The sequence below is a fragment of the Trypanosoma brucei genome, chromosome 9 (assembly GCF_000002445.2).
Source record: "Trypanosoma brucei brucei TREU927 chromosome 9, whole genome shotgun sequence".
In the NCBI taxonomy this organism is placed as follows: Eukaryota; Euglenozoa; class Kinetoplastea; order Trypanosomatida; family Trypanosomatidae; genus Trypanosoma; species Trypanosoma brucei.
Genome location: NC_007282.1, coordinates 1,041,465 through 1,061,999, shown reverse-complemented (window position 1 = coordinate 1,061,999; position 20,535 = coordinate 1,041,465). Strand labels below are relative to the sequence as shown.

The window sequence follows — 20,535 nt, the reverse complement described above, 5'->3', positions numbered from 1 at the left end:
ATCCAGGGAAGATGGGAAGCTTCGACGCACCCAGGGACCTATCCCAATTTGAGGAAACCGCGAAGAGCCTTGCAGCTCGGTGTGTCCCTTTGTCGTCTGTGGTTGCATCCGACGGTCCCCGGGGGCGTGTTAAATTCTGAGCACACTTATACCTCTCATTTTCTTTTGTGTTTTTGCAGGCGTGGAACACATAGGTCTTCACCTGCGCTTGATAACCGTGACGGTTTGCCCTCCAAGAGTTGACGAGGTAAAACCAGGGCTCTGAAAATGATGTATGACCTAAAGGCAGGATGCTATTTCTCTTTCGGAAAACGATTACTTACTGTGTATCGGTTAGCAACGCGGTAGGCGAAAAGGCGGTCAGAGTTTTCCAGTACGTCGTCCTACGGGGACGTTCCTGTGGGGTCTCTTCCTAACGGTTAAGTTTTCGACATTTTGTCGTTGTCATGTAATTATACTACTGGCGCCATCTTTTTTCCACTCTGCGTGACCCATCGTTCGCTCGTGTCCAATCACTGAAGTGCCCCCCTCAGTGGATTCCCACAGGGAATCCATCTTGCCAAAGTTTCTTGATGTCGTTTGTAATTTTTTCGGGCACAATAGACTCCCACACATTAAACAAGTTTTTATAATTTTCGGTGTCCTTCTCCCGATTGAACCACGGCTCCATGGCCAATTTGCTGTTATTCCAGGGTACGTACACAAGAAGAAGATGAGGCAGGGCGACGAAGACCGCCTCGAGCATAAGCTGCCTGTCCCGGAATAACTTCATTATGGCGTCCACTATATACCAATAGTGGAGTAGTCTTTGCTGGTTCCTTTCTTTCAAAGCATCAGCAAAGCACCCCTCTATGACTAGCATTGCTTCAACCACACCGGCAGGATTCTTGCACAGTGTATCACAAATGGTCCGCACAACGTTGATCGAGCGCTGTGTGCATTTCGAAGAGAATTCAAATATGATAATTCGTCGTAACAGCTCCTGGAGCGGACTGGGTTCAGGGGGCTTCGCCTCCATCGGTGGAACCTCTGGCTGATGGGTCGTTGTCTTCACTGCTCCATCCTCTACATCTTGCGTGCTGCATCCTTCATTTTGTTGCCGGGAGGTGAAATTGCGTTGCTCTACGCTAAGTTGCTCAGTTTCTGTTTGGCTTCGCCGGTGCCCGCTTCTTCTAAATGACTCGCGGCGGTGTTCGTACGCGGGGCGCTTAACTGAACTGTGTTGAGCACCGTAACAATCGGGGGGCACTGCCATAAGGGTCTGCGCCGCTGATTTAATCTCCGCCGTTGCTGCCAGGTCTCTTTGGGGATCAAGGGGTTGGAAAGGCGGCGGCCGCTCCCTTTTCCGTCTCTCAGGAAAAACTCGCGGCTCATTCCCATATTTGTATGTCAACCCTTGCTTGTGCATTTCGTAGCTCTCGCCTTAACTTTTTTAGAGGTGGTAACCTTTTGCTATTCCGGTTATGTCACAAACAAGTAAAGAGTAGAAGGAGCAAAACAAGAAAACACAACAGGGTCGCATTATCGTTTAAAGGGGTGTTTGCTGCCACTTCACGTGCATGTGGATGGCAGCGAAAAGCACTTCACACCGCCCCCCCTCTGGCGCACTGTCTTGCCCACTTTGGAAGGTACGTGCAGCCAGTTATCGCAACATTAAATACAACCTCAAGAACAAATGTCAGATCAAGATAAGAAGTAAAGGTTTAAAGGAGACGATACGGTTGGAACTCTATTGCTTCAAACAGTGGCAACGTTCAGAAGCAAACCGGTCGCGAAATGTGCAGTTTCGTATTCGTTTGTCCAAAATTTAGAAACACAAACCGGCAGCTTTCGTCCTTTGGGTTATCCAACGCTGGAGCTGGCGCCAGAAGCCCCCTGAAAGAACGATACGTCAGGCCCTGTTGAAGCCGCGGAGGCCACGTGTGCGTCCGCGGAAATATGTGTACGTTCTGGGGGTGCGAAGGAAGGGGCTCCCGTAGCTACGGATCGGCGCTGTTGTGCTGCTTGTTTCAAATATTAAGGGCACGAGCACTCAGAGGCCAGACGGAGCTGCGAAGCCACTCGTAAGGACGCCGGGCGCGCCTGAACCGTCGCTTCGTGGGAGACTGTGGGGTTGCATAACCTAGCATCCGCGCTGGCAGATGCAGGAACCACCATGAGGCGCTGTTAGGACCCGAAAGCGCATCGGATGTTCGCGCTTTCAAGATGAGGAGCAACATTTGCCATGTAAACTCGTCATAATCAGCAGAGGGCACACACAAACCTTGGCGACCAGCGGTTCTAACTGGGAGTTTCCATATCAGCAAGAGGGTACCGCAATGTGAATAAAACCTCGACAATGTCACGGACCGCGCCTCCCAACACACCGAGGCCAACGAAGCAGTTTCGCTTTCCGTTGGGGCTCCAACTAACGTCAGTTGGGTGTGTGTGGGCTGACCGCTCGCCGGTCAATCGCCGAGGTAATATATTTATACCGAGCTTTCTGGCTAACCGTGTCGCGAATGATTTGCCCCCGTTTAGGTTATCTTTCCCCCTTGCATCACCTTCGGTCCAATCAGCGCTTGCCAAAGGGCCAGGGGTCAACCGTACATGTTCATTTGAACAACCCCGCAGGGTTGCGGAGGCGCGTTGGCGACATTGGGTGTAAGCAGGGTGTAGCAACAGCGCCGAATCGAACACTTCAGTCTGAATCCGAAGGGATCGGATGCGCTTAGCTCTTTCGAGTGAAATACACCTCGTCCCTTCATGACGGATAACTGCAATCCGAATGGCACCGGCTTTCCCCCCCAAAAAACGGTTTGTCCGCAGTGCTTGGAGGCAAACTCGGCACCCGGAGGGGGCGTTTTCCCTTTGCGCATTTGAAATATTAAAAGGAATTTACCGCACAGCCAACCGTCACTTCCTCTCACGAGAGTTCAAGAGGATGACACCGTCAGTAACACCAAGCGGTGCCTCGGACACCCCCCTCAACCTCTCCAAAGGGCAAAAGCTGCTGCACCACATCCACAGCGCGGGAGGCTCCTGGTGGCGCGTCGGGCCCGGGGGCGTCGCAGTCCGACTCCGACTCCCCAGTTTTGGGCTCTTCGCCTCACGGAGGTCCACCAACGGGGCCGGTTGGGCTTCGGTGAAACGTCCATCACCGACTGTCCCCCTTCACTTCTATCGGGGTTCAAAGGTCCTTGCCTCATGGCGGTTCGCCACCCACGCTTTGTCCGCAGGCGCGCGGCCCCTCACAAACTGACAATCACATGGTGAGCATTGTACGCCGGGACTGTATGACCTCAACCGCGATCAATAAAACAGTTCGGCAGCAACCTCCAAAGAAAAAAAAAACAACGAAAGCATCCCTTTTAAAGAAGCCATCGGTGGGTTTACTTTTGGCGGATGGAACAGTGCTTTGTTGTGCTGCTTTTAACGACTTCACACCACCGGCCTCCCGCATGTGCTGCAACAGGGGCCGCGGAAATGGAACCAGCACATGCTTCACGTGCCTGGCCGCTTCCCAACGCCAACTGAGGGCTACAGGCGGACTGATGCCCTAGTCATAGGCATATGGCAGGGATGTAGGGGTACTACCTCCGCAAAGGCATCGTGATACAAGGGCATATTAAGTAACTGAAGTTGGTCGAGCGACCTTCATTATTTAGTACGGGGATGTGAGGCACATCGGCTCTACTAAGCAAACTTTGCGCGTAGAACTCTTAAATATATGAGTGGGTTCTGTTCTGTGCCAGAGGGAAAAGCAATCGGAGCTGTAAGTCAGGATGTTCATGGTTCCTTCAATAAGGTTCCCTAACATTATCTCTTTGATTCTTTCACCTTTCCGAAACGGTAAAGTGTAAGATAAAATTGTACGATTACAGAACCAATAAAACTTTGAGGGACCGTGCTTCTTAGAGCAGTCCGAGTATTCGATATATAAAAGTCTTCAGCCCTTTCCTAACGCGGACAGGAAAAAAAAAAGAAGAATGCTCTCAACTACCTTCGGATGAAAGGAATGTTGTGCAAAAAGTGGGAGTTAACCGACATGCAAGTGTCGAATCAGAGTGGATAACCACAACACTCCCGCACGCACCACAGGGGGCCTGCACAACGCTTTGAAGGTTGATTTAGGCAATTCAGCTGCTCTGCTGCCCTGTCGAATGCATTTCGTGCTCTTTCCGTGTGACCTTTACGATGCTCTGCAATAAGTTTCAACTCTTTTGCCACTTATAAATGGGGAGGAAGAGACGGTTCTTTTCAGATGTGGAGAACAGACCTAACTCGCGGCTTGGCAGATCCAAGCGGAGGGCTTTGAAATCTGCGCCGGTCTCACATATTCAAAAAAACATCGAGGGATAAATGAGAAAGTAGAAAATGAAGGAAGAGAGGGATGAGATATTAGAGATGAAAATTTGCAACGGTTCCATGGGTTTGTTAAGGACCATACGGTCGTCCTCACTTCTTTCATTGACAATCATTTGATGTATGCGTGGAAACTCCACGTTATTGGTAATAGTCATACAAAGCGCGCTCACTAAAAAAATGCTCCGCGAGCATTGCACGACGTTGATTGGGATGATACACAAACGGGACCGAAAAGCAACCCCTCTCCATTTCTATCTCCTGAGTCCGCTGCGACTTGCGTGTGGTGTCATGGGACCAAAAAGCGCAGCCCCGAACCACGGCTACACCTTTTAATGGGTGCAACGAGGGCACGACCGTGAATCAACGACGAGACGAAATGGAAGTAACAGCACCAACAGTAAAAGTATGAGAAACATGGTTACCTTTACGGGCGACCCCACTCCCAGCTTAGCTCCACTTGATCATCTGAAAGAAGGTTAATTTCAACAATTATGCGTAAATACAATTTTTCTCGCCGCACCATCGCTTCGTCAGTCGTGAAAACACGAAGTTGTTTGTCAACGCGCACGAAGGGTAACCTACTTCCCTGGCTGCGACGTTCTACTTGCACGAACATTCTCCCTGGACTATTTTCACTGTACCTCTTTACGCCTTCATCCCTCGGGTCGTATGACATTTCCCCTATGTGCACCATTTGCGGAACATAATCATCATCCTTTCCCACGTCCTCTTCAGATTTGGAAAAATGTGCGGTCAGGAGTTCCAGTGGTAGTGCCAAGATAGTCTGCTGAGCTCCCAAAACAGCCAGCCGAACGGATTCTTTTACCCTTCGCTCCTTGGCAGGCTTCTTCACTGTTTCCTTCACTAACTCCACAAAACTCCTTGCGGTCCGCAGAATCCCGCGTCCTTTCCATCCCGGCACCCTGGCGGGACTATTCGTCTCTTCATTTGAGTTCTGTGCTAGCAGTTCGTCATATGCATCGTTCATGAGATCTGAAATTTTCTCAAAGGCAGCCTCAGCATCTCTGCACACTACACCGTTGACGATCAGCGTCTCTCGCGCTACGTCACGCTCAAACTGACTCCACACGTGCTCCCACTTGCCCTCGCCGAAAAACGAAGACACTGCGTACGGGAGGCCTTTTCCTGACGGCTCTACGACGGTGGGCACTACGCCACAGCTAGGAGCTGCGTATGCTTGGCCACTTGCGTTTCTCATGGTTTCCTTCCGCCGTGCTTCCAGGACCTCGAAGGACTGAAGCGTATCCTCTACAAACTCCCTACGGTCAATCAGCATGCTCCACGTTTTCCCTTCCGTTCCCTCGCCGTCATCTAACGAGGGTGGCGCCTCGTTTAGGAGACGATCAAAGCACTGCTGAATTGTGGCTGCTGGAGGGACGATACACGCGAATGTCTCATCATCCATAGCGATGCGGCGCGATAACAACACAACGCTTTAAACCTGAGAAAACTCCAACTAGGTGAGAGGATGCGTATCTAGATGTAGTGGGACAAGAAACGGTAGGAAGTGGGCAATTAATCTGGAAGAACATGGTGCCCAAGAGCAATCAGACACTTGCATGCGCAGGGGGTGTGCCGAAACCCACCGGGGTGGGAACATGAAATTTACCTTCCAATCGGAGCGTTTAGCAGGCACCGGTGATGCGCCGCCTTCGTGAAGTGTGTACCCCACATTATAGATGTGAATTTGTATTGCACCCACTTTTTTTATACGTCGTCCGTGCTTAACCGGCGGCAAAAAATGACAGGTCAAGCCCTTTGTCTAAGGCACTCGAGGCCTTCTGGACACCCGTAGAGAACGCTCTGCCGAAGGACGATGAATACAACCCTTAAAAGGATGGGATTGATCTTGCCGATTTCAGGATGTGATGGTAAAAGGTAACGCAAAGGTGAAAGATACTGTCACGACACATTCGTGACATTACCACAAAGGTGTGTAAGGTTTTGGCTAGGAAACAGGAAAAAGTGCCGATGGTCGGAACAAACTTTCTACAGCTCCGTTTCGCCATGCACGGTATCCGAGGGTTCTTTTGCTTTTTCGTACTTTATCCGTACGACGGCTAATCCTTTCCTCCATGTAAGGTTGCTGGCGTTCGGTATGGCCGCGGCTCACCACCCCTTTCCCACAAGCCGAAACGGCCACACAACTCCATCACTCCTCGTCCAGTGGCTCGTGCCATAAAGGACGAGTAGTTGTCCCTTAACGCGTATACACAACCACTTTCAACTGGAACGAAGCTTTACACGAGGTTTTCCGCTGGCGCAGAGATTTATTAAGTCTCTTGAGGCGTGCAGTGCCAGATTCTCTTATTCCTCCATTGCCGCTTCTTTCTGGCTTACCTTTTGCATTCGACTCGTAAAATGACACGCTGCAATCCCCCTCCTGTTCCCGCTGAGTCCACTTCCAACACTTGCAGCTCAACCTCGGCGCAACACCGCTTGAATTCGACAACGCCGCCGTTAGTTCCGAAGTAATACTGTTTGCTCGCAATGTACGCAGCCCCACCCGATGTGGACAACATGCGTCGCAGAAGCCGCGCGAGTTTGTAGCACGCCTCCTCATCAAAGGTCACATCACTTCCAAGGACAAGTATCCGGCGATCGTCGGTAACAACCACGCCTTCACCGGTAGTATGGTCCCGCCAACACATATCGTCCCAGTCACCTGCCACCAACTGGACGACAGGAGAGCAAGATTCGCAAGCGCGACATACGCCTGCTGTGTCGATATGGCGCAGCAAATTCATTCCCACATTAGGCTTCACGCAGAGCTGCAGCACCTCCTCATTGTAATCCTGAAAAATCACGTGGTGTGCACCAAGTAAAAGGGCTGCGATGCCCGGCAGACCTTGACCACAACCAAGCTCTACAACTATTGTATGGCGACAGCCGCCGCCAGCGTTCGGCACACGTTCGGAATCCAGCGGTTCTGCGGCACCAAGAAGGAAATCTTTGAATGTGCTTCTGTTGTTGAACATATACTCCACAAGATAGGGTGCACAGGACCAAATTTTCAGCCCTCCGTAGTATTTGCCGGGGATGATATCCCGATGTTCTTTCCCGTCGAATGACGTCAACTCCGTTGCACGTGGTGGGCGCTGGTGTGTAAGTTGTGGGGCAGTGGTTGACTCACTGCAGTGCAACTCCACCAGCTCCTGCGCGTCCTGACGGCAGGGTTCACACCACTCGTCGAGCAACCGTCGGGTAAGGTTGTGCACTGGCGCCTCTAACAGAGGTATCCGTTTCTCGGATTTTGACACCCCTTGAGAAGGAAGGGTGTGTGTTGCCGACGTGGTCTGAATTGATTCCTCCACGTCACCGGAAAACGCGAAGCGAAATCCATCAGCCAGCATAATGCTGCCGTCGCCGATTCTTCCTTTTTGCCGACTGTTGTAGACTTGTGCCTTTAGGTCTGAATGAATGCACGCGTAGGGACTAACGGAATTAATAAAAAAAGGGAGAATCGGTTGCGAGATCACAAATATTCTTTGCCTCTGAAACCACGGTGCAAAACACCGCTGTTTCGGTGGGGAACCGAAAACTCTTTTATCGATTGCTGCGGGTGCACTTGCGTGTTTGCCTATTGAACCTACGTATATACCCTGCCAATGTGATGGAACGCGCTGTGTTTGGATTGTTGCTTCTCAGCAAACTCGTACGAAGCATAGCCCCTGCCGTTTAGCATTGATTCCAGGCTCTTGGAGTAAAGTTGATTGACAGAGGCGCCGGTGTAATACTCATTCATTATTTTTGGAAGTATTATATTCATGGCGCGCCTGTAGCTGTCCTGGAAACGCACCAACGGATTGATATGCTTTGTGCGTTCGTAGTACAAGCAACGGTCTGTAATCAACCGTAGAGCATCGCCGCTGCAACCGCGCTCTTGGCTGTACTGCTTGATGGCATCGTAAAAGTGTTTGGAATAGGCGTCCACTTGGTTAAGCAAATTTACACCGTCCTCGAGGCCCATTGCGAGACCCTGAAGCCAGAACGGGTTGCATGTATGTGCTGCGTCCCCGACCACCACTGCGGAGGGGAGCCCAACAGCATTATACAAGTTTTCACAATGTATGGTGGGAAATGGCACCACGTTCTTGGCATAAGAAGTAGCGTTACAAGACCCGTCTGCCTGCACAATATCAGGGCAGAACGTTCGTAGAGCCTCATGGTCCGAAAGCCGCTGCAGGTCATCCATGGGGGCGTACAACATGAGCGCAAAACTTTTTGTTGCCTCAACATCAGCTTCTGAATCACCAGCACGGGCAGTCGGTGGTGCCTCTTTGTTCTGTGGAATCCGTGGGAAAGCTATGGCAAGAGGTACTTGATGGGGCGAGCAAACTTCGTGCAGCGGTGCTGGGCCTTTCCGCCGGTGTAACCAACGGTGAATATGCTCAGAACTCAGGTGCCTGCTTCTGAGAACCAACCATCGTACGCCGAAGTCCACGTCGGCTGCGAACCCCTCCACGTCAACAAGATCTCGCAGACGGGAATTGACACCCTCAGCACACACAAGTAGATCGTAATCCACAGCATCGTTTGCATATTTCTTCTCCCACTTTACACGATGAAGTGTAAGACTGGTTTCCATGTGGGTGCCTTGTTGCATGCCATGCTTATCGACTTCATTACTGCTAAAAGGGTTGTCGTCTCCGTTGTGGACCGCGCTCCGCGCTCCCTCTAGGGGCTTGTTGCTATCACTTATAGGTTTCACAACAAGCTGCTGTTTCAGTGGGTTCACCGCCTCCACCACGTGTTGGTGAAACACACGGCAATTTCCAGTAGGAAGGTTGTGCAAGTGCTTCTCCAGTACCTGCCGTAGCGCTAGTAAGTTTACAGAAAGCATCTTAACCGCGAACGGGTGATGCTCAACAAGGCCCCTGGTGAACCAGCTGTTGTATGCCCCAGGGTGATCTAGCACGCCCGTAACAGGCACACCACAGTGTCTGAAGGCGCTAACCCGTAATCCGGCAGCCTGCAGCGCATCGGCTGCACGTCGTGTAATGAGTGCGTGCTGCAGCCCAGCCGATAGGCTGCCATAGTATGATGAAAGGATCTCACCCCCCTCGCTTGTAGCACTTTGCATCCGTAAGACGGAAGGTTGCCGTTCCACAACTGTAGCGTGCCATCCACGCAGTGCGAAAATAGCCGCAGTTGCCATGCCAACGGTACCAGCACCGGACACAATGACGTTCCCCTTGTGGGGAGACGGCTCTCCTACCAACACGGGCTGCCAGTGTTCCCCTCGTACGGGATACGCGCGGTTGCTTATCGGTTGTAGGTCCAAATCACTGGGAATGTTGGACGAGTCGAGACGCCGCCCCGACCCATCGGTGTAACGGTTTGTAGAACCACGGAGAAACCGAGAGCGCCGCCACATGGGATAGGGGTAACTGTAATTAGGCTAATGCTCGTCGTGAACGGCGGTACGGACAAACATGCTGCACCCACAGCGTTCAAGAGTTCATTTTATAAGAAGACAACAAAAGACAAGCGAAGATGAAAAAGTAAAATCGCGTTCCCGGATGTGGGGAGTGCTCGGCGCAAACAAAGAGTGTCTTTCGAGACACTACAACACGAATTTTATCTGCATACTGTGCGGTAGAGTGAAATGATACGGTGCCAGAAAGTTGTAACGGTGAGCGCCCATCATTCTTAAGGAAAACTTCCTACTGATTTCTACAGGCAACATGGCCAAACCCAGCTATCGGCCCTGTCCAGTGTTAGAAGAATCCTTCCAACGACATAGGCGGTGGAAAATGGGGGCTTTAAACCGAATTAAGATTAATTGGAGATTTCACATTGCAGTTGAAATTCCGTCACTGATCCGGCTACTGTACAGTCGATCCCCATGCGACTGCCGTAACCACTATCGGACAAGGACCTGTTTCAGGCAGTAACTCTCCCCCTAACCCAGCATACCGCCGCATTCACACTTCATCACAGCAGGCCACGCTACCACCATGGCGAAAAATAGGAACTAATAGCGACCGCTCGCATCATAGTAGGGAAAACCAATTGCTGGCCTTCTAGCCTTCCCCGCGCTCCATCTTCCCCCGTTCGACATCGTTCGCAGCGCAACAAACCCCACCGCATTGGATTTTTTGGCACCGTCGAATCGGATGATCCACGGAATGCAGGGCAGTGATAATCGCCACGGAACGAGTCAGTTTCAAACTCCAGACACATACGGTTACCCCCCGCAGTCAGGAAAAACACCCAACGGCAACTGTAACCCACAAACCCACACACACAACGGGGTGAAGGCATGCAAACCAGTGCGCCCACCATTCCCCCTCATTCAATGTGTTGATTAGTCGCAACTGCGCATTTCACGAAACTTTTTACTTCCCACCAGTTTGGGCCGCTCTGGAAAGCGCTTAAGACCACGAATGGCGGGTGTTTGATCACTGGATGCTTACGTCGACCTAACCCTCCCATCTCCATCTTTTAGTTCCAAGGGGGAGGGGGAACACTCAGAGAAGTGTCTATGTCTACACCACGTCATGTGTCACCTCAGCGACATGGGGGAAGGAACCCGTCTCGGATTACAAATTTCCCACCTGTGGTGCGATTGAAAGGCATACACCTCCAACCCACTTCCTTCCCCATACGGAAGAAGTGTGAGATGAGGGTGGCACCTGTCAGAGAGTTCTTTTCTTGCCACCTCTCAAGCAGCAATTTAAGCCACACAAAACCCCCAACACGGTAAGAATCATTCAGACGGGAATGTGCTTCTACTCACCTTCCCACCCAACTCGTCGGATGGTTCAGCACATTATAATCAGCTGAGATTAAATCACAAACCCCATTTCTGCTTCGCGCACGCTCATCCCACTCTGGGCACAATTCCGAGCGCGGGGCACTCCCAATTCCACCAAGCAGTAAACAACAAACAACCCTTAGCTGAAGCTAAGCCAGAGGACCCCGCTGACCCAGCTATCAAAGCATTAGGAAACAATCCTTACGGTATTTCTTACCTTCGTCACAACGAGTTGCGAGAATCCCTTAATGCGTTCTTGTATACCATGCAGCCAATACAATACATGCGATTCAGTAGGAAAAGCGTGTGCTCCCTCACCTATCCTGTGCGTCGCCCACGGTGCGGCGATAAACTCCCTCCCTCCCCCACACACACCCAAGAAAAAAAACAAGGTGAACGCACATAGCTTCTTACCCATTGCCTTATATTCCCTCCCCCAGCAATAAAACCAGAAACCAAAAGGAACAACTACAGATGATGGCTTTCCCCTCCCCCTCATTGCTAAGTGACGCTTAATTAGTGGCACAACACGTACAGATGTGGTACCCGGAAGAAACAGGGGCCCCTGACGTACACGCTTCCAGTGGCTGATTGCCGTTTTCCCCTCCTTGAGTTCCTGCTGAAGGGATGTAAGCATGTGAGACGACGGAAAAACGGGGACACCATGATTTTCCCTTCCAGTTGCAGCAAGTTGAGGGTGATGCATACTTCATGGATGCAATGCCCCAACTTGTCGTGCACATGCTTCTCGACAGTGCATAGTGATATGACTCACACGGCCTGCAAAACCAACAGGATTGGTCACCCCCTACCGTTACGTATGCCACATCGGTGAAGTTTTTTTTTTCTTTTTTGAGTGTTGAAGGAAGGAGAGGGACTAGCAAAACATAACAGCACTATCACATATGTTCTTCGCGCAAACAGCAGGAAACACAGGCTTATGTGCTCGATCGCTGAGGCGTAAACGGGAAAAGGGGTGTATTTATGAGTTTATATCGACGAGGAGGGACCTTCCACCATGTAACCACTTACCGTTAATGCGCACTTCTTTCATTTTTCTTTCAGTGCGTTGTCGGCGATGGCACTAGTTATGATGGTGGATGACCTCCGGTGTTCCTAAGATTCTACTAGGGAAAGACGGAACCCTGCGACTGTTTTCCGCAAGATTTTCTTTGGTGGCTAAAAATGAGGTACTCCGTAGTCCTCGCTAGTGACAATCGGGTGTCGGAACTGTCTGCCATGCAAACAAACTCCGGCCGCGTAAAGGGACCGATGATGAGAAGTAGAGAATTGACGACACGGCAGAAAGTGAACACCGATAAACTACGGGCGAAAGGGGTGCAAAGAAAAGGGGAAATCGGATATTTGGGTACAAGAGACGAATGTGATGAAGCGGCAAGGTTTCGACACAATGACGAAACAACAGAGGATAAAACATAATGGGTATCAAGAGAGTGTAAACACACACACAAAAAAAAATAGGGCACATGCAAGGAGTGGGGCATAATGCCTGCTTCCCCACACCTTCCTTGAGCGACAACACCTTCATGCCATTCGAGTAATGAACAAATCGCCCACTGAAGGGGGAAAGGCTGACTTCCCTCCTTACGTGTCCCTCGGACGCGCGCCTTCACTGCACCCGGACACGATGAGAAGCTCCTCCACTTCGCCAATACATCCTCGCTGTTTCAATGCTGCCGCCACCTCTGTCCTGGCTTGCTGTGAAACAATTCCACCAGAGCATACACTAAGGAAGGCACGGCACAGCGTTGCGTTTCCCTCGGCAGTAAATGGAGGGCTCTTTATTTTGCGACGCTGTGTGTTGCACTGTGCGCCGTTCCACTCGTCACACTGTTTGATGTAGTCTCGCATTGCGCGTAGCACCAACTTTTCGCTGTTGCCGCGGCGTCCTGCTCGCAGAAGCGAGAGGAAAGAATTCACACCTTCTGCTCGATTGTACCCTTGGGCCCAGTACACCTCGTACATGGACAGTGTCGCTTCTGGGTTTAGCACGCAGTGGCGAAGCAACTCAGTCATCGTCCGCTGTTGTATTGGCGGAGCTCCTTTACCCTTCCGTGCCAGTTGATCGTAGCACCAGCAGGCGGTTTGCCAGGAGAGGTGCTCACCCAATAGTTTAGTTGGAGCGGATGTGTAACTTTCCTCTATCGCCCATGTGGGATCTGTGCGCAATCGTCGCAGTATCAAGTACACAAGGTATTGTTGCACTCGCGTGGTGTGTGGTACTGTTGATGACGAATGCTGCAGTGCTCGTAGTGCCGTCTTCCAAGACGGACACCGCTCGATCACTCGTTCAGAAAAAAATGCAGGAAACACATGAATCACATGGGGTGGTCCATCGGACCTGCAAAACAATGTGATGGCCGCCCACCATGGTGTGCAGCACGAAATATGAGAAGATTTGAAAATAGACAGCGCGTCGTGAAGCTTCGGTGTTGTGGATTTACTGCTAGATGAAGATTTCTGCAAGAAACTGCAGAATTCTGCTCTGTTTGACCGAAGTAAGAGTGTGAGGGCTTCCTCCCACGTCATCTCTGGTTTCTGCGGCAACCGCTCAGACGGAGAAACCGCCCTCACCGACAAGGCTTTGCTTCTGTTCTCCACACGCGACGCTTCGCACAAAAGTTTAAATTGGCGTTCCGAAAGGAAAAACAGCAACGTCTCCAGGAAGCTACTGGCTCGTGCGCCATTGCCCTTCCACACCTCGAGATGCATACCCAGTTGAACCAATGGTTTGACGGCTGAGAGGCGGTCCGCGAAGGCGAGGGACCGTCCGCGCTCCCGCAGCACTTCCTCCGTTTTCAACCAAATGCTTTGTTCCACCTGCCTAAGGAGGACAGAAAGAACACCCTGTCGTATTCGTACCTCCTCTTCATTATCCAACCCATTTACCGTAGGGACCTCGCCGTAGGGAACCAAACGTAAAAGGTCCAATGGGACTTCCTTTATGAGAGTGGAAACCTGGACTTGAATGCTGCTGCTCGTTCGCGCAGAGGCAACGACCATCGCCGGCAGCAGCCCAACAACCCAGCCCCACATTTGAGGATGCTTTGATGCTCGCCCTCCGTGCGCAAATAGTGTTTTCACGCAGGCAAGTATGCGGAATGCTAACCAATAGATGTCCCGCCATGTACCCATAAGTAGCGCCGCGCGAACGAAGTTCTTGACGGCGGTTTCAAGGACCAAGCGCTTCCCCGTGGATGGGGCCTCCCCTTTAATGCTGTCAGTTAGCAAAGCACTGGAAAAAGAAGCGATGTGCCAGCCACAGAGCTCTATCAAACGGCCAAGTTCCTCCTGCGCGGCACCACTCCGGTCCCGAGCAGAATCCTCTCCGAGGGATGTTAAGTGCGAAACATGGCGGCACGCGAAGTAGAGCAACATCCTGGGCAGAGTTGTTACGACATCGAGAGCATTTTGGCCCTTGGCGGCGGCGCAGCTCGGGACAGCTCCGCTGCTGCCATCTAAGAGCCCAGGTAACGTTAACAGTAGCACTTCAAAACTGAGAAGGGTGGACCACACTGCATGTTCCCCTGTAGAATTTTCCTCACAAGTGATGGCAGCGACACAACCGGGGGCATCAGAGCCCTCTTCATGGGTGATGTTGTCCGACTCAAATAGCGCCAAACGGAGGGATCGACATGGGATTATCAGCTCCAGCATTAGCAATAGCGAGGCAGCCACCGTCGGTATGTCTTCCCTCTCTCCCGGCAATAATGACCAGCGGACACCGCAGCGCAATATGTGCGTAACCGCACGCTCGACCACGCAAAGACTGAACGGGAGCACACTCACCTCAGCAAGTCCGGCAGGTCTTCCATGCACAGGCGAACGGTTTCTCAACATCTCGTTCAGAATCCTCCAAACTAAGTTCCATACACCACTTGGTGGAGATTGTACAAGAGCCCCTCTCCGCGTCGAAAGAGAGGACCATATCTTCAAACCAACTCGATACAGCTCCCTGTCATCAACGGGTTGACCCGGTGCAAACGACCGACAATGTAAGAGTTCCCTTGCCACGTCGCGGACAAGGACTTTAGGTAAGACTTCGCCTTTGTGACGATCGTCACAACCGGCTTCGTGTGACAGTAGCTCTTTCGCGAAACCCACTTTCCATGCCATCGGTACGCAGGCACCATACATTTCTATGACGTCAAGGAAGGCGCCATTTACGTCCACAACATCTGATAGCTCAACCTTGTTGGCATCAGTGAGTAACTTGAGCGCTTGCTCCCACTCAAGTGCGTAAGGGATAAACTGATTACGAGCACGCATTTCTCTTGGTGCCGGTTGCTTTCGTTTTCGCTGCTGCGTCTGCACAGCACCCGCTCGACAGCTGTTAACCTCAAACTGTGATCCACAAAAAATCATTATATTGCAAAATATTCTTTCCTCCATAGTTATGGACTCCACCAAACCGTCATATCCGTCGGCTCGTGCCCCACGGTTTTCGCTAGGTCTGCGCAGCAGCATCCACATGGCTGCACCCCGAGTGAGTGCTGGACTGCAAGTGCCGGATCCCTTACGTACCTCCGACGCCGTGCGTTCCACGATGACATCGAGTGCGTGCAGTTGTGTCTCCCCAAGATGACCCCTCAGCAGCATTGGTACCAGTTGCCTCTCCAGTATCTTTGGAAATGCAACTAGCAGCTGGTGTGCAGTCTGCTGCGCATTATCGCTACGCTCAAGATCCGCAGCCTCAAGTGACAATAAGGCTGCGATTATGACCTCTTCATCCATGCGCGCCACTGCACGGACAACTGACGAACTTGTTAACAAGGACAAAAGGAGGGATGCCTGACTCCCCACGCAAAGTCGTGGTGGAGAGATTCCCTCCGCTGCATGCATTCGACTCTGCACACCCAGTGCTTCAAAAGCAGCCACGAGAACCTCTGGTTTCCACAGAGGCTTCAGCACATCTGGGGAAGCGGAATGCATGCTGTGCACAACTGCATGCATAACGTTTCGGGGGCAAAAGTACCACGACATAATCTGTGGCGCCATTTGCAACACTTCTGTATTCCCTTCACAGAGCATCATATATACCAATGCAGACCCCGCCTCCTGCAAGGTTTGTAGTTGCTGTATGGTGGTAACCAGAAGGTGATCTTCAAAAAGAGAATGCACGTCTCGGCCACCACCGAGTTGCAGAAGACCACTCCATGATTTGGAGCACGTTTTCGTGTGGGACAACTTGCACTGTGAGAACCGCTTCATCGCAGCTTGCGTAATTGAATTTATTACTCTCAGAACCATCGGAACAATTAGCAATGGTTCCCTTCCCCGAGACTCGCGTCCATGCGCACCCGGTTCGTGTGGCAACGAACGGCAACTTGCCCATGCGTCCAGGGTTGTAATGTCATTTATTATTGCAGCACACAACCTATTTTCGTGCGACTCTTCATGTGTCCTTGTCGTTCCACCATTTCGGCCACAGCCACTCATCACAACCAACCAGCGTTCCAGTATGGACGGAGTTGTATGCTGTACAGGAAGGTGCAACATTTGCATGTACAAGGCCCTGTGGTACCGACTTTGCAACTGCTGCAGCACCTTGGCGTTTACTTGATTTGGATACCCACTGAAAAGTGTGCGCCACACAAATAAAGCATAGCCGACATCCCAAATACAGTTCATCACTTTATCCAAGCAGGATGTGATTCCGTTTCGCACAAGCCGTTCGCCATTAGTTCCAACTGAGAGGCGCTTTGTTAACTCCTCACAGATGTCCAGAAAAACAAACGCACTCCTTTCTACCACTTCCCCGGAACTATTTCCTTCCGCGGTTCCATGTTCCTTTACACGGTCACTAGCCGGCGTGGTAGGACCTTTCGGACAGTGTGTGCGGTAACCTTTATTGAGTGAAACACCCCTTATCAGGAAATGAAATGAGCGACGCAACTTGTCGAGAACTGCGCCCAACACATCTGCTAAGGTACTTACATCATTCCCTTCTCCCTTCTCCGTTGCAGTCAGTTCAGGCACTTGGAGAAGCGTTGAAAGCAGCTCATATACGTGGGGCCAGTCATGTAGCACCTCTTCGTGTGCGCCGCTTGTCAGGCACTGCACAGCAACAACGGCAGCCGCCAGCCCATCTGACCTAATTTCGCTTGGGGAAACACTAGTACTTATGATAGTACAATTCCCTTCATTCTGCAAAAGCCGCTGAAGCAGCGGTAGCAGCACTCCAACAAAGTGCCGCACGAGTTCTTTCGAGCGGAGCCGACTTGCCCATACGAGTGAATACAGCAACAACCCCAACGACCACCACACCGAAGCATTTGCAGCGCTTGTGAGGCCACCTGGTGCCCTAAAAATTTCTTCCAGTTGAGGAAGTTCCAGTACTTTCCCTGGCAGCAACCACTGAAACGCGATACCCTCCACAAACGCCTCCTCAGACCGATTACAATTTGATATAAACGTACGGAGCACACGAAATGTTGCCTCATTTACCTCCAGTACTCCTACGGTATAGGTTCGACGAATGAGTGGACTGTGGAAGAGCTGAACGAGACACAGACACTCCGACCAGAGAGCTCGTCGGCTCAACGTAGAAGCCCCCACGTGGTGCACAGTTGCGTGGACCGCTGCAACCAGCGCCAGCTCCACATCAGCGTGTTGCTCCACTTTCCATTCGGTGGAGAGTCGACGGAGGACGTTTGCTATTGAACCACATAAAGCAGTGAACGACGATATTGATGGGTCCGTATGAGGTCCACGCTGCAGGAATATTAATATCTCATTGAAGAGAGGTGCAAGTGGGGCCACCACACAACTCTGCTGGCTCCAAAGAGAAACAAATTCTTTGAAAAAAACGATAGCATCACATGATAGAGTGTAGCTATCGGTTTCACCGCCGATCATGCCAATGTGGGAATTCGACGCTGTCGCTTGTCTGCCGCCAGTGCGGCGCTGCACCGGTTCTTTCATATTGCGTTGTATGTGCTGCAGCAGCTGCAACGCCATACCACTGTCGATCCAGCTGTGTGCCAGTGCATACTGTACGAGATGGAGCGCCGCAGCTGGTCGGTGGGCGGCGGCGCTTAACACGGCATAACGGACGGAGGTGGCGGAAATGATCGTGCAACGATAACTTGATGGCTCCACTGATGCCGACGCCCGAGACGGCCCCAGTTGCAGAGCACAACGTAATTTAAAAGCGGCAGACTGAGCCAACTCGTCGTTGTGCTCCACGTGGGACAGCAACTTGAAGGCTGCCTCCCATTGCTGATACCGCTGCAGTAGGTGGGCGGCAAGGCATATTAGCGGAGCGTCAGGCCTCCTGATCAATGCCACATGCGCGAGGGCCACTTCCCAAGGGGCGCAGGGGGAGCCGCGCACGTTCTTGTTAGTGGAAACAACGGTATGATTTTCACAGAGCGGTACAGCAAGAAGCTTTAAAAGTGGCGCATAGATAGTCAATGTGGAGCCGGAGGGCCAATTGTCGCGCTCCCACTTCTTCAGTTGACGTGTTGACACATGCAGGAACTTTTCGTAGATAGCAACAGAGAGCGAGGCGAGACTTGCCACGGAATCGTATCGTGGCGTCACCGACCCTGCTTGGCAGTTGCCGCTGCCCGTGCCAATGCTTCCGCTACCTGTACTGGTACTAGAATCGCCAGCACGTTTGCACCGACGATGAATGAGCTCAACCTGAATGGCCCGTAGGGCCACGTCAAACATTTCCAGCGGTGTTTGCTTTTGCCTTCCTGTACACATCGACGCAGCGGTTGTAACGTTGAAAGAAAGATTTCGTTGTAACGATGTATGAGCTGCAGTATCCACATCGTGTGGCATTTGTGCGTCTTCATATCTGTCTTCTTCGTCCGTAAGAAGCGATAGGAGCAAGGGCAGCTCCCGTTGCACTACCGCGGCTTGAGCGAGAACTACATAGGCCCCAGCAGACCAGAATATGGGCGGAAGCTGCGCATGAAGTAGCAGTATCTCCCTGTAGTGTCCGGTCCGTCGCAAGGTATGCACGGTGTTTTCCAGTATCGATTGCGGCAGCCCTGAAGCTTTTGCACTGCTTTCCTCGAGCAAACGCAGGCTCAAAACCCAGTCACCAAGTTCTCGTGCTGCCCTGCTCACAGTAAGGAGTACATCTTCATCGACAATAAGGGTACGATGACATTCAGAGTGCGTACGAATAACCTGTTGGTACTGCCCGGCCTCCGTCATCATCGTCATAAAGAGCCCTATCGTCTGTCCCTCATGCACACGATGCTTGTAGGACTCAAACAGTGAGAGGGCAGCTTGCCACACATACCGCACATCCTCCGATTCCACTCGCACTGCGTTAGCCACACCGCGCAGTGACGCCGGCGCCGCCGAGGATCGGAGTGCAGGCCCTCTTTGATCCGTGCGGAGTGACATCATTTGCACTGCGCGCCGATCTCTTTTGGTCGTCTTGAAGATTGAGTGCACGCCAGCAATTCGATAGGCGCGAAGGGACAAACGAAGTGAGAGGTCACTAATTGGTAGGCACGCAGCACGTGCGTCGCCGAAGTATGTGAGTGCCGCTTCCCAGTCTCGCTGTCTTACGGCGGCCTCCATGAGCCATTCGTACGTCTCTGCTGTCGGTCGCATAGCCGTAATCAGTTGCTGGATGGATACATCATCCACAGTGCATTCATTGCCTTTAGCACCCGTTTGCAACTGCTCCGCCAGATACTCTTTCCTTTCGTCACCCATGCACTCCGCGGCTTCAAGGAACCGTTCGACAAATTTTTCCACTTCCGCCTTTTGCGGCCAACGGCGCTCACGTACAGTAATTCCAAGCAGCACATTAATGTGAGCAATGTTGGGTAGCACTCCGCGGCGCTGTATCGCTTCACTGAACAACCGGAAAGCCGCATGCCATTTTCCACCGGACTCGTCCGCGTCTCGCTGCGCACCTGCTAGCATGGAGACTTCCGGTACAGCTTCAACATCCAAAATGGACGGCTTGGCGGTCTTCTGCCGGCACTTCAGCAAGAGTACGTGCAGGAGGCGCGGTGCTGCAACATTCTTGTAACTCGTTGGGAGCAGTTGTCGCTCTTCATTTCCGTGGGCATATGCTACGGAGGCCGTGCGCCGCTGTGACGCCGATAAGCGCATCAACGACACCGTAAGGCCATCGGGTCGTCCTTGTTTCTGCGTGCTTTGCAACTGCGACTTGCATGCCGGCTGGCACCACCGTCCCTGAAAAGCACCGACCCCGGTGAGCGCAACCTCCCCGACAAAGTAAGCGCGGCACCTCTTCATGCCTACATCAAAAATAGAGAAGACACTATATGCGCTTGACTAAGTATTCTCCCCTTGTGCAGTGTTTGTGGGTCGTAGTTCCCCACTTACTCACAGCCGTACCAAGCCAAGATGTGCAACAGAAAAGAAGATACACATATATTCGACAT

General features: G+C 51.8%; 10 protein-coding genes across 10 annotated transcripts; 2 read left to right on the top strand and 8 right to left on the bottom strand.

The window, feature by feature from the left end:
• Window positions 1-529: 529 nt before the first annotated feature.
• Tb09.160.4950 (hypothetical protein, conserved) lies at window positions 530-1,408 on the bottom strand (the record flags this gene model as incomplete). Its single annotated transcript, XM_821946.1, has 1 exon — window positions 530-1,408. One exon carries the CDS (start codon window positions 1,406-1,408, stop codon window positions 530-532), a length of 879 nt encoding a protein of 292 aa, XP_827039.1.
• Window positions 1,409-2,767: 1,359 nt separating this feature from the next.
• Window positions 2,768-3,241, top strand: Tb09.160.4940 (hypothetical protein, unlikely; the record flags this gene model as incomplete). Its single annotated transcript, XM_821945.1, has 1 exon — window positions 2,768-3,241. The coding sequence occupies one exon, from the start codon at window positions 2,768-2,770 to the stop codon at window positions 3,239-3,241; it is 474 nt and encodes a 157-aa protein (XP_827038.1).
• A 34-nt stretch (window positions 3,242-3,275) lies between these two features.
• Tb09.v1.0250 (hypothetical protein, unlikely) lies at window positions 3,276-3,542 on the top strand (the record flags this gene model as incomplete). Its single annotated transcript, XM_821944.1, has 1 exon — window positions 3,276-3,542. One exon carries the CDS (start codon window positions 3,276-3,278, stop codon window positions 3,540-3,542), a length of 267 nt encoding a protein of 88 aa, XP_827037.1.
• Window positions 3,543-4,771: 1,229 nt separating this feature from the next.
• Window positions 4,772-5,773, bottom strand: Tb09.160.4930 (hypothetical protein, conserved; the record flags this gene model as incomplete). The annotated part of the gene is made up of 1 exon (XM_821943.1): window positions 4,772-5,773. The coding sequence occupies one exon, from the start codon at window positions 5,771-5,773 to the stop codon at window positions 4,772-4,774; it is 1,002 nt and encodes a 333-aa protein (XP_827036.1).
• A 931-nt stretch (window positions 5,774-6,704) lies between these two features.
• Tb09.160.4920 (hypothetical protein, conserved) lies at window positions 6,705-7,721 on the bottom strand (the record flags this gene model as incomplete). The annotated part of the gene is made up of 1 exon (XM_821942.1): window positions 6,705-7,721. The coding sequence occupies one exon, from the start codon at window positions 7,719-7,721 to the stop codon at window positions 6,705-6,707; it is 1,017 nt and encodes a 338-aa protein (XP_827035.1).
• A 236-nt stretch (window positions 7,722-7,957) lies between these two features.
• Window positions 7,958-9,745, bottom strand: Tb09.160.4910 (flavoprotein monooxygenase, putative; the record flags this gene model as incomplete). Its single annotated transcript, XM_821941.1, has 1 exon — window positions 7,958-9,745. The coding sequence occupies one exon, from the start codon at window positions 9,743-9,745 to the stop codon at window positions 7,958-7,960; it is 1,788 nt and encodes a 595-aa protein (XP_827034.1).
• A 575-nt stretch (window positions 9,746-10,320) lies between these two features.
• Tb09.160.4900 (hypothetical protein, unlikely) lies at window positions 10,321-10,656 on the bottom strand (the record flags this gene model as incomplete). Its single annotated transcript, XM_821940.1, has 1 exon — window positions 10,321-10,656. One exon carries the CDS (start codon window positions 10,654-10,656, stop codon window positions 10,321-10,323), a length of 336 nt encoding a protein of 111 aa, XP_827033.1.
• Window positions 10,657-11,315: 659 nt separating this feature from the next.
• Tb09.160.4890 (hypothetical protein, unlikely) lies at window positions 11,316-11,834 on the bottom strand (the record flags this gene model as incomplete). The annotated part of the gene is made up of 1 exon (XM_821939.1): window positions 11,316-11,834. One exon carries the CDS (start codon window positions 11,832-11,834, stop codon window positions 11,316-11,318), a length of 519 nt encoding a protein of 172 aa, XP_827032.1.
• Window positions 11,835-12,255: 421 nt separating this feature from the next.
• Tb09.160.4880 (hypothetical protein, unlikely) lies at window positions 12,256-12,633 on the bottom strand (the record flags this gene model as incomplete). Its single annotated transcript, XM_821938.1, has 1 exon — window positions 12,256-12,633. One exon carries the CDS (start codon window positions 12,631-12,633, stop codon window positions 12,256-12,258), a length of 378 nt encoding a protein of 125 aa, XP_827031.1.
• A 100-nt stretch (window positions 12,634-12,733) lies between these two features.
• On the bottom strand, window positions 12,734-20,386 carry Tb09.160.4870 (hypothetical protein, conserved; the record flags this gene model as incomplete). The annotated part of the gene is made up of 1 exon (XM_821937.1): window positions 12,734-20,386. The coding sequence occupies one exon, from the start codon at window positions 20,384-20,386 to the stop codon at window positions 12,734-12,736; it is 7,653 nt and encodes a 2,550-aa protein (XP_827030.1).
• Window positions 20,387-20,535: the final 149 nt, after the last annotated feature.